The sequence below is a fragment of the Bos grunniens genome, chromosome 15, assembly GCF_055505025.1.
Source record: "Bos grunniens cultivar Pamir isolate PY7600 chromosome 15, Bosgru_T2T1.0, whole genome shotgun sequence".
NCBI classification, from domain to species: Eukaryota; Metazoa; Chordata; class Mammalia; order Artiodactyla; family Bovidae; genus Bos; species Bos grunniens.
In genome coordinates this window covers 67,087,220-67,099,244 of record NC_141179.1, presented here as the reverse complement: position 1 = coordinate 67,099,244, position 12,025 = coordinate 67,087,220, and the positions used below count along the sequence as shown (strand labels likewise).

General features: G+C 43.1%; 1 protein-coding gene across 5 annotated transcripts in view; it reads right to left on the bottom strand.

Annotated features, from left to right (window-relative positions):
* LDLRAD3 (low density lipoprotein receptor class A domain containing 3) overlaps nucleotides 1-12,025 on the bottom strand; it is a 274,030-nt gene that overhangs the window by 139,459 nt on the left and 122,546 nt on the right. For all 5 annotated transcript variants that reach the window (XM_086341148.1, XM_086341150.1, XM_086341151.1 and 2 more), the window contains one exon: nucleotides 5,282-5,407. In XM_086341148.1, the coding sequence (XP_086197274.1) occupies nucleotides 5,282-5,407 (126 nt within the window). The remainder of the gene's footprint in view (nucleotides 1-5,281; nucleotides 5,408-12,025) is intronic.

Sequence of the window (12,025 nt, the reverse complement as noted above, 5' to 3'; positions counted from 1 at the left end):
ACCACGGAGCCACCAGGGAAGCCCAGAATTACCGTACAATCCATCAGTCCCACTCCTGGGCACATATCCAGTATAAATCAAAAATATACATGCACCCTATGTTCACAGCAGCACGATTTGCAACAGCCAGGACATGGAAACCACCTAAATGTCCACCAACAGAGGAATGGGTGGAGGAGATGTGGTGCACGCATACAATGGAGTATTGTTCAGCCATAAAAAGGATAGAATAATGCCATCTGCAGCAACATGGACGGACCCGGAAATTATCATACTAAGTGAAGTAAATCAGAAAGATACCACAAGGTATCTCTTACATGTGGAATTTCAAATAGGCCACAAATGAACCTATCTATGAAACAAAAACAGGCTCACAGGCCTAGAGAACAACGGGAGGGTTGGGGGAAGGATGGAGTGGGAGGTTGGGATTAGCAGATGTAAGCTATTATGTGGCGTATGGATAAACAACAACATCCTATTTGTATAGTACAGGGAACTATATTCAGTATCCTATGATAAACCATGATGGAAACATTTATTGTAAAAAAGAATGTACTAATATATATGTATAACTGAATCACTTTGCTATACAGCAGGTATTAACATAACATTGTAAATAAACTATATTTCAATTAAAAAAGACAAAAAAATACAGTAACCGAAATTAAAAAAGTACCCTGTTGTAGGGGCTTTAAAGCAGACTGGGGATGACAGAGAAAAAAGGAAAGCTGACAAACTTTAGCTGAAGAGTAGAGTAGTAGAATCTATCCAATCTGGACAATGAAAAGAAAAACGATTGATTAAAAAATGAACAGAGCTTCAGGGACCTAAAATTGTTAGCAGAATCCCATTAAAAAAAAAAAGAAAGAGGGCTACAAATCAACTACAATTCAATTAAAGAGAGAGAAAGAATAGCTTAAAATGTACTAAGTATGGCAATAGACAAGATCCTACAGATTCAGAGAGACCCCTAACAGGATAAACTCAAAGAAATCCACATACCCAGATATATCATCATCTAACTGATGAAAACTAAAGACCAAAAAAATCTTCAAAGCAGCTAGAGGGAAACAGTCTGTTCTCTAGAGGAAAACAATTTAAAATAACTGCAACTTTCTCACGGGAAATGAGAGAAGCCAGAGGAAGTGGCACAACATTTTAAAAGGGCTGTAGAGGAAGGAACTGTCACCCCAGAATTCTCTATGCAGTAAAAAATATCCTTCAGGAAAGCAGGTAAAATAAAGACATTCGCAGATGAAGGAAAACTAAAAGCATTTGTTGCCAGCAATACTGCCTTAAAAGAATTGCTAAAGGAAGTTCTTCAGACAGAAGGAAAATGATATGAGAAAAAAACTTGGAACAACATGAATCAAGGAAGAGCAGTCAAAATGGTAAATATCTGGATAAATATTTATAATAGACGAGTCCTCTCCTCTGGAGTTCTTTAAAATATGCTGGAAAAGTTAAAGCAAGAATTATAACACTGTCTTTTGGGTTTAAGTATGCTGATGGACTATCTATACAACTATAATATAAAGAGATCCAGAGAGTGATAAGGTTTCTACGCTCCTTATCACTCTATGGTTGATTCAAAGCCGTCTGTGAGAAGATTGACAGCTGGTTTCAGAACTTTTCTGCCGGATCCAATCCATTATGAAGCTCCCTATCAATTTTTCATCTAATGGTTTTAGTAGCCACTGAAGATCCATTTCTTCATTAAGGGTTATAAAACAGACATACTCTAATTCTCTCATTCTTCTATTAGCTGATATTCTTCAATTAAAAAAAGAACTTTCCTAAGTCAGCTATTTAATTACTCGGAAACACAATCCATGTACGAAAAGGGAGGATAAAGGCTTGACTCTTTCATGTACCAGTTTTCCAGTAGTGAACTAGAACCACTCTTCTCAAATGACAGATGATGGACATAATTTACTCATTTAGACTATTGAAGACCAATATCCAAACATTTAAATGATACAGGTCTTTAATTACTGCAGAGAGTACACAGGATGGCGCAACCATTTAGAATGTACATACCATAATGCACCACACCTGCTTTAATTGCCATTGGATTACTCTCCAGAATGTATGTATACACAACAGGATATAAAAAGAACCCCCCCCACCTCCTTAGATGATAAGATTCCTGTGGATGCTAGGAAATTGAGACCAGGCAGATACTCACAAAAGGACGCAGTAAAACATGGGCACAACTTGCTTTATTGAGCTTCACTTTATTACACTTTGAAGATATTGCATTTTTTTTTTTAAACAAACTGAAGATGTGTGGTAACCCTGCACTGAGCACGTCTGTGGCCACCATCTTTGCAACAGCATTTGCTCACTCCGCGTTTCTGTGTCACATTTTGGTAACTTAAACTTTTCTTTTATTATATTTGTTATTGGTGATCGGTGATTGGTGATCTTTGATGTTACTATTAAAATTTTTTTGTTCTGTGTTTTTAAATTAAGGTAGGTATATTGCTTTTTCTTCCCAGACAGAATGCAAATGCACACTTCAGAGGCTACGCATAGAGTAGTCATAACTTTTATATGCACTGGGAAACCAAAAAATTCGTGTGACTCACTTTATTACAACATTTGCTTTATTGCTGTGGTCTGGAATCAAGCCCACTGTATCTCGGAGGTATGTGTGTATAAAAGAACTATGCCTTTAGCCATTCAAAACCAAAGGCAAAATCCTAATAGACATGCTCTTCCCCTTAATCACTCAGTTTTGCTTTAAGCCACTTTGCATTTTTAAAGTCAATTACTCTGGCTACCCACCACACTCAGCACTTTTCAGATATCATCTCATCTAATCCTCACAACAAACCTGGAAAAAGGCTGTCAGTATCCCCATTTTAGAGAAAAGCCACTGTGCAAGCAGATTATGTAAGATGCCTGACTCATGCTTCCCCAGGGCAGAACACAAATCTGAGGCCAGACCCCAGCTCCAAAGTCATTTTGCTCAGCCAGGCCCCTGACCCTGTTAATGACACGCACCCTCCTGGCTAAGGTGGGTTTCAGCCACTTCACTACCATTCGACAATCTAGCAGCTCTGCTGCAGCTCTGCCACTTGAGACTCAGAAGATGAAATAAGGCCACAGAAGGCACATGGGAGAGTTATAAACTCTGTGGCCCTCTTGGGAGGGTACAGCAATGATTGTTCCCCAGAAAGACATAAAGAACACAGGAGACAGTCACTCTCCTCTTTGAAGACTTAAAATAGAAGCAACAGGGTAAGAGAAAATCAGTTTATCAAAACAATCACTAAAGTCATTAAAACTTTTGTTTTTAAAAAAATTAATAACATGAGAAAATGGTCACAATAAAGAGGACATCTCAATTAAGCATATTAGAGAAGACAGATAGATAGAAACATAGATGGAGTGGGGGACGAGTATCACAAAATAGCCCACATATTAACAGGGTTTTTTCCTAGGCAGTTTTGCTTTCTTCTTTATACTTTTCTATATTTTGCAACTTTTTTTTGCTGACAGAATGAGACTGTATTGGGAAGGAGTGCCTGGGTGGAGAGCAGGAGGGTGAGGGAACCCAGTATATTCTGCAACTTTTGCAATAATTGGAAGCAAAAAAAGGTTATTAAAATATTTAAGTGCAGAAAGTAAACATGTGGACCCGTCCACAGCCAACTACTACCTAAATATTTCAGGGGAAAGGTAAGAGAATAAATTGAGCTGTGACCAGAGGAACCAGCAGCAGGAACAAAGCAAACTGCTGTCTGAAAGGCGGGGAAGGTACACTTGACACTCACTGAAGCTGCTGAGTGTGAATCTGGACATAGAGGCGCTGACCAGGAAGGGACTGCATGTACGCAGACCAACGAGCAGTGAGTTGAGCTCCAACATCAAGACTGCCAAGAGGCAGGCAGGGTAGAGAGAACAAGAGGAAGTATGCGTGTGTGTCTGTCTCCTGATGCCATGGAATATTAGACAGCAGGTAAAAAGAATCGGGGGTGGTCACAAGTCAAGGAAAACGCTAGCTTTCTACTGTTTGGATATTTTTCCGAGAGCATATTCTTTTTCTAAATTGAGGTATAGTTGATTTACAATGTTGTATTAGTTTCTGGTGTACAGCAAAGTGATTCACACATACATATATACATACACATATGTTCTTTTTCATATTCTTTTCCATTATGGTTTATTACAAAATATTGGATATAGTTCCCTTTGCTATACAGTAAGATCTTGTTATTTATCTGTTTTATATAGAGTAGTTTGTATCTGCTAATCCCAAACTCCTAATTTATCCCTCTCCCACCCTCTTTCCCCTTTGGTAACCATGTCTGTTTTCTGTGAGTGTTTTGTAAACAAATCCATTTGTGTCATATCTTAGATGCCACATATAGCTGACCCTGCATGGTATTTGTCTTTCTCTTTCTGACTGATTTCACTTAGTATGATAATCTCTCATATGATATCACTCATACGATAATATGAGTCCACCCACATTTGCTACAGATGACATTATTTCATGCTTTTCTATTGCAGGGTAATGTTCCATTGTGTAGATATACCACATCTTCTTTATCCGTTCATCTTTGGGTGGACATGTAACTGCTTCCCTGTTGTGACTGCTGCTATGAACACTGAGATGCATGTATCTTTTCAAATTAGAGTATTCTCCAGATATATGCCTAGGAGCGGGACTGCTGGATCATACAGCAACTTGCAAAAGCATATTCTTACAGTGGAGAAGGAAATGGCAACACACTCCAGTATTCTTGCCTGGAGAATCCCATGGACAGAGGAGCCTGGTGGGCTACAGTCCATGGGGTCACAAGAGTCAGACACGACTTAACAACTAAAGGAGAAGAGATTCTTATAGTGTGTATATTATTAACATACACACATCTTTTTTTAAAAAAGAATTCAAAGTGAGAAGGAAAGCAAGCACCTAAACATGGGTGATGAGTGGGAGAGTCAATCAGATGAGGGTCTGAATGGGCCTAGAATTGGCTCTGCTCCTGATAAGCTGTGTGACTCCGGATGTATCCACTGACCCCTCTGTGCTTCACATTCTTATCTGTGGATGGTGATCACATGCTCACGTTCTCAGAGCAATCGTCAGAACTGAAAACAAGCTATGCTCCAGGTCCAGTGCACGTAGCAGAGACCCTGATAAATGGTAGCTGGGCCTCTGCACATACACACAAGGAAGAATGGTAACGAGTTGATTCCAGGTAACAACAGAAAAGGCCCTAGGCTGTGGTATAAGAAGTCGCCAGGATGCAGGGCCCCCAGCACTTACTGCAGTTCTCTTCGTCGCTGCCGTCTGGACAGTCCTCAAACCCGTTACACCGGAAGCGGCCGATGATGCAGTGGACGCCGCTGGCACATGGGAAGAAGGTTGGGCCGCATTTCGACTTAGCCTTGGCTGCAGGAGGACAAACAAGATAAACAAGAGAGATGTCAGAAGGATAAGTTTTCTGAGCACTGCGTACCCAAGCCACTAACTTGGAGGGTGCAACAGGGTCTGTTCACATCTACCTTGAAATCCCCAGAGTTTCTTACCACCAGCAGCCACTTCCAAAACCCAGCCAGAATGGAAACCCCCATGCATCATCCTCCAGGAAGGGGGTGACTCATCCACTGCTGCCAAAGTCCCAAGGAGCCCAGACACAGCCCCTGACCCAGGGAGGCGCAATCAAAATGTGCCGAATGAAGGAATGAACAGGTGAGTAGGTGGATGATGGCTGGAGCTTGCTCTAAGGTGCTAAAGAACCACTCGGAATTCATACCCTGAAATCTCAAAGTAATCGTCTACACTTGCTGAGTGTTTACTAACCAGCCAATGTGCCCAGTGCTTTACATCATCTCATTTAATCCACCCAGCAACCACCCTATAGGCTGGTGAGCACAAAAGTGTAATTAACCTAAGAGTCCCGAGGCTACCACCCTGAGAAAGGTTTGCTTGCAAAGTCGGCCCTTGCTTGGCTCGCATCTGGGAACTTGCATTTCGGGAAGGTTTGCATCATTTTCTCCTGAGCGTGACTCACTGTTCATGCAAACCATTCATGCAAACAGTGCATTTATGCTGAACCCCTGTCTTTCTTCTGGGAGTCTGGGACTTTGATACATGTTGGCAGAGGGTGCCTGCATGAGCAGACCCCAGTAAAAACCCTGGGCACTGAGTCTCTAATGAGCTTCCTGGGGAGAAAACATGTCATATACCATGTCAAACTTGGTGCTGGAGGGATTCAGTGCCTCCTATGTGACTGCCTTGGGAAGGGACTCTGAGAGCCTGGACTTGGTGTCCTCTGACTTCACTCCTTCACCTGTTCCCTTTGTTGGCTTTGCTTTGTCTCCTTTTGCTGTAATAAATCATAGCTGTGAGTATGACTGTGTGCTGAGTTCTCTGATTCCTTCTAGCAAATCATAGAAACTGAACGTGGTCATGGAAGCCCCTAAGATAGGTCGTATCATGTCACAGAAATGCTCTGAAGAGGTGAAGTGACTTGCCCAGGGTTACAAGGCTTGAAAATCTGATGCTGGTGTGAGGCCCCTGGCACTCAGAACCCAGAAGCCATGCTCTCAACCAACTCCGCTGCACTGCCCCTCTGCCAGAGGCTGTCACTTCTCACAACAGAAGCCAGACTCCTGCCCAAAGAAATCCTTCTTCCACTCCGGCTGTACAAACAGTTTTAACAGAAACTGCTGTAACTCAGGCTTGATGGAGTGTCCTGCTAGCCAAACAGCCCTGTGGGGTAATGCGCTTTCCCATTCACAGGGCTGGCTGCTGTGGCTTGTGATTACAAGGTGAGATGGGATGTATTACTGCATCCTGGGTAGCGGGCCCCACCTAGCATCCCTCTTGTCTCCTGTCTAGAGGCAGGACCCATGGTCCTCAGGAAGGAAGGGCCATTTCTTTGGAATAAACAAGCAGTAAATTACCTTCATGTTCCTGCCATCAGTAACATGTCAATTTTGGCAGCAGCTGATACATGATCAACAGGGTTTTAAGGCCTGGGATATATCTAGGACTTAAAAACCCACATGGCTTTGTTTTAGCCTTAAAATATTTTAGAATGGTGAGAGTGTGCTCTTCACAAAAGCATGAACTTAGGAGAGTGTCCTGAGTTCAAATTGTGGTTCTATTCTTCATAACCTGGGCAAGCTTCTAAAAATTACTGAGCTTAGTTTCCTCATCAGTATGTAAATCTCACTGGGCTCTAGGAAGGACTCAGTGCAATAGTCTATATAAAATGCTTAGCCCAGAGCATGCCATAGAGTAGCTGCTCATTTAATGGTAGAGCTTATGCTATTTATTATCAGCATATTATATTATTATCATCACTAGGCTTACGGGATTTTAAAATTAATCCTTGGGTTGTTAAATTTCTTTTTCTGATAATCAAAGTTTAAGGAGTTCATATCTATGAATTGATATGAAGTGATCTCCAGGATATACTGTTAAGTGAATAAAGCAAAGTGCAAAATAGTATCTCTAGCACTTTATCCACTCCATATAGCAAAAGAAGGGGATCTAAGAAAACATTCAAGTATTGGCTTATCTGTGCAAAAGAAGTATAGGAAGGATGAATCAGAGACTAAAGAGACTGGATCCCTACAGCAGGTAGGTGGTAAAGGGCTGGAAAGGATGGGGAAATGGAAATGGAATGAGGTAGCCAGAATGAGAAGGCGACACTTCTCTGGGTCTATTTGCATAGCTCTGACTCTTAGAACCATGATAATATTCTATGTACTCAAAAAGTAAACAATTGAAATTGATACGTGTGCTGGGGGAGGAGGAATCAAAATGAAACATAAATAGCAACAACTGAACATAACTATATTATAGATGAATAAGCAACAGACTGAAGGAGATAAGGGAAGAAAAGAACTAGCCTAAGAAAACATTCGGAGAAGGCAATGGCACCCCACTCCAGTACTCTTGCCTGGAAAATCCCACGGACGGAGGAGCCTGGTAGGCTGCAGTCCATGGGGTCGCTAAGAGTCGGGCACGACAGAGCGACTTCACTTTCACTTTTCACTTTCATGCATTGGAGAAGGAAATGGCAACCCACTCCAGTGTTCTTGTCTAGAGAATCCCAGAGCCTGGTGGGCTGCCGTCTATGAGGTCGCACAGAGTCAGACATGACTGAAGCGACTTAGCAGCAGCAAGAAAACATTATTTTGCCTGGATTCTATAAGGCTAAAGAAAAAAAGAATTGTTCACAAATACTCTAGTTATATTTGTTTCTCATAGGGGTATGAATCAGCAATTCTGCAACAGCCTTTTGTGTGTACTAGCGTTGAACAAATAGGTAAGTATATTACAGATAACAAGAGCAAGGTTTCTTACTGTCAGAGGAGGAAATTACAAATAAAGCAAGTGAGAAGACTGAAACAAACCCTGAGGCTTTGGACTGGAACTGAAGGCATCACTATGAACTCAAGGTTTGTAAAGGTAGACAGGTAGAAAGATACATGTGTGTGTTAATGTACATACATATATTTCCTAGCTCCATCTGCTAAGAAAGACTAGAAGTAGTACAACCCCTATAGCCATAAGCAAAGGCAGCACCTAGATCTTGGTTTCTAAATACCCGTTATCCAATAATGAGAACCAGGGCTCCTTGAAGAAGTGGTTCATTTCGGGGGGTGGGGGAAACAAGATAAACCTGGAAAGAAAGTAAGTAAGTGTTCAAAATACAATGGAGGCATGTCAAAAGGTCACAGGAGTGAATGGCCAAAGTTAGAACAACTTGAGCAACAAAACTAACAGCAGTAGTATTGGATTGCAACCCCAAAATCTGTTGAACCCATAACTACTGAATAAATGTATCAATGAGGGAGAAGAATTCCAGTAAACATAGAAGAGATGTGGGAAATAGAAAGTGACCAGTAAGCAGACACCACAGCAATAACTGTCAGAGCTGAGGCCCAGCAACAGACGCTCAAATCAGAGGCTCAGGCAGCCTTGCTCCCATCGCCTTCTCAGCAGGCAGGGAAGAAAGGCTGCCCATGGGCTTTGACATCTCACCTCAGAGCCTGTCTATAAACTCGACACATCACTCCCCTATTCAAAACGTCCATGCCCTCCCAACACTTTAGGAATGCCTACAGCTCCCATCACAGCATCAGGCGGCTCCAAGGAACCCCTCCGATCTGATGCCGAACGTTCGTGCTCCAGCGATGCTGGCCTCCCAGCACCTGTCTGAGGCCCCGTGCAGCCTGCGGCACCCTCTGCTTGGAATGCCTTTCTCTTAAGGGCCAGCAAGCCTCACTCCACTTTACTAAAGCCTCCTTAACCAGTTTCTACAGTGGAAACCTCGATCCCCAGCCTCAGGCATGTTAGCCCTCACTCTGCTTTCTTTTCCTGCGCAGGAGGAACGTCACTGGCTTTGTGCTGGGCTGTTTGATGCACATATACACACACTTGGACACTTTAACTCATCACCTTTTTTTAACTGAATTTCTCTATTGTTTTTCTTGTTATTACTTTTAAAAATATTTATTTTGCTTATTATTTATTTGGCTGTGCTGGGTCTTAGCTGCGGCCCTAGAGATCTTCAGTCCTCGTTGCGGCATGTGAGATCTTTAGTTGCAGCATGTGGGATCTAGTTCCCTAACCAGGGATCAAACCTGAGCCCCCTACATCGGGAGCTTGGAGTCTTAGACCCTGGACCATCAGGGAAGGCCCTCATTCACCACTCTTCAAGGAGTGTGAATGTACAGTGGCTATCATAGGCACCTAATCAATACTCACTGAATATACTAATGATCCTAGAAAAGGAGAGACTGGGCTGGGTAATCACAGCTAGCATTGAGTGAATGCTTAGTTTGGGCTGAGCACTGTGCTCTATGCTTTACAGCGACCGTCCCATTTACTTCTCACAAAACCCATTTTACAGATAAGAAAATTGAGGTCCAGAAATGAAGGTTCCTGACGCTGCTGATCAACAGAGTCAAGGCTCAAACTTTAATTATTGATTCATGTATGAATGTGAGAGTTGGACCATAAAGAAAGCTGAGCGCTGAAGAATTGGTGCTTTTGAACTGTGGTGTTGAAGAGGACTCTTTGAGATTCTGTTGGACTGCAAGGAGATCAAACCAGTCAATGCTAAAGGAAATCAACCCTGAATATTCACTGAAAGGACTGATGCTGAAGCTGAAACTCCAATACTTTGGCCCTCTGATGAGAAGAACCGACTCACTGGAAAACATGATGCTGGGAAAGACTGAAGGCAGGAGGAGAAGGGGACAACAGAGGATGAGATGACTGGATGGCATCACTGACTCGATGGACATGAGCTTGAGCAAGCTCCAGGTGTTGGTGATGGACAGGGACCTAGGGTGCTGTAGTCCATGTGATCACAAAGAGTCATATACTAATGAGCAACTGAACTGAACTGACATCTATTATCCTGCCTCCTTAGATACTTTTAAGGCTCAAGCCAGCTCCAAATGACTAGACAAAGAAAGAGAATGAAAACAACTGTACGTGAATTAGGTACCATTCAATTAACCAGCTCTTTGGCCGTGGCCCTGCACCATCTTCAGGAATCTCTACTGAGACTCCTTGGCTTGTCAGTGATGCTCAGCTACCTTCTCTGTCAGGGAGCAAGTCCTGTTATGATTTATATTTGCACCGGCAGATGCTTGCTCAGGCAACCGCAGCACGGATCACCGGCAGCCTGCCGAGCGTCTGGCAGAGGCTCAGAGAGAAGCCCGAAGCTGACAACAGCTCCCTGCTTGCATGGCCCCCGGGGGGGGGGGGGCGGCGCTCAGAGGAGTCCTGGACAAAGTCTGATCGTCCCCAGCTCACCCCCATTTCCATGAAGGGAAGATTTCAGCAAGACACTCAGCAGACCCTGGCGGAAGCCAGAAGACTCTCTGTGCCTAAAACCGCCTGACAGAGGCCGGCCGGGTGACTCCATCCCACTGAACACTTGAATCCGCCGCGCTTCAGGGGCCTGCGCCATGAACTCTCCAAAGCAGCAGCTTTCACCAGCAGCAAGACAGGGCTGGGGGCTCCCTAGGGGGCTGGGTTATTTCCTGATCTGAGCCCTCCCCTTCCTTTTAGAGCCTGACTGTCACAGCTCTGGACTTCACGGATCAGTAAAATAGAACATTTTAACAAAAAAAAACTAGGTGGAAGTGGATGAAGGAATAACAAAATTGTCAACTTTTTTTTTTAACCAGAAAGGACATAAACAAATCTGCAATAACCTCTACTCACCATCGCCCTAAAGGAAAAGCTACATTAGCATCCAAAATGCAAGAAGGCCATAGCACTTGGACCAGTATTTGGAGCTCATGTCAGAACGAGAGAGGGGAACCAAGAGACACCCCGGTGTCATCAGGTTGTGACCCTCTCAGAGCAAAGACTCCCATCTTCCTATGGGTAACATCTGGGGCCCAGCAAAGAGTCACAGAGCTTCACTGGTCAGGGAACTGGATCCCACGTGCGGAAACTCAGAGTCTGCACGATGCAGCTGAAGATCCTGTGCTGCAGCAGGACCTGGTACACCCAAGTAAATAAATAATTCTTTTTAAAAAAGCTGTGAGCTCATATTCAAACAGCAGTCATTTTCACCAAAAAAAACACCCCAAAACCAAGCTCATTAAGAATTCTTAAACTCTTAACCAGGTCTATCCATTTTTTAAGGATTTACACTTTACCTGAGCATAATACAAAACAGAGTTCAAGGGGCCAACATTTTTTTTACTGCTCTCTCTTAGTGAAAAAGTTGGCTTAAAGCTCAAGATTCAGAAAACTAAGATCATGGCATCTGGTCCCATCACTTCATGGCAAATAGGTGGGGAAACAGTGGAAACAGTGTCAGACTTTATTTTGGGGGGCTCTAAAATCACGGCAGATGGTGATTGCAGCCATGAAATTAAAAGACGCTTACTCCTTGGAAGGAAAGTTATGACCAACCTAAATGGCATATTAAAAAGCAGAGACATTACTTTGCCAAGAAAGGTCCGTCTAGTCAAGGCTATGGTTTTTCCAGTAGTTATGTATGGATGTGAGAGTTGGACTGTG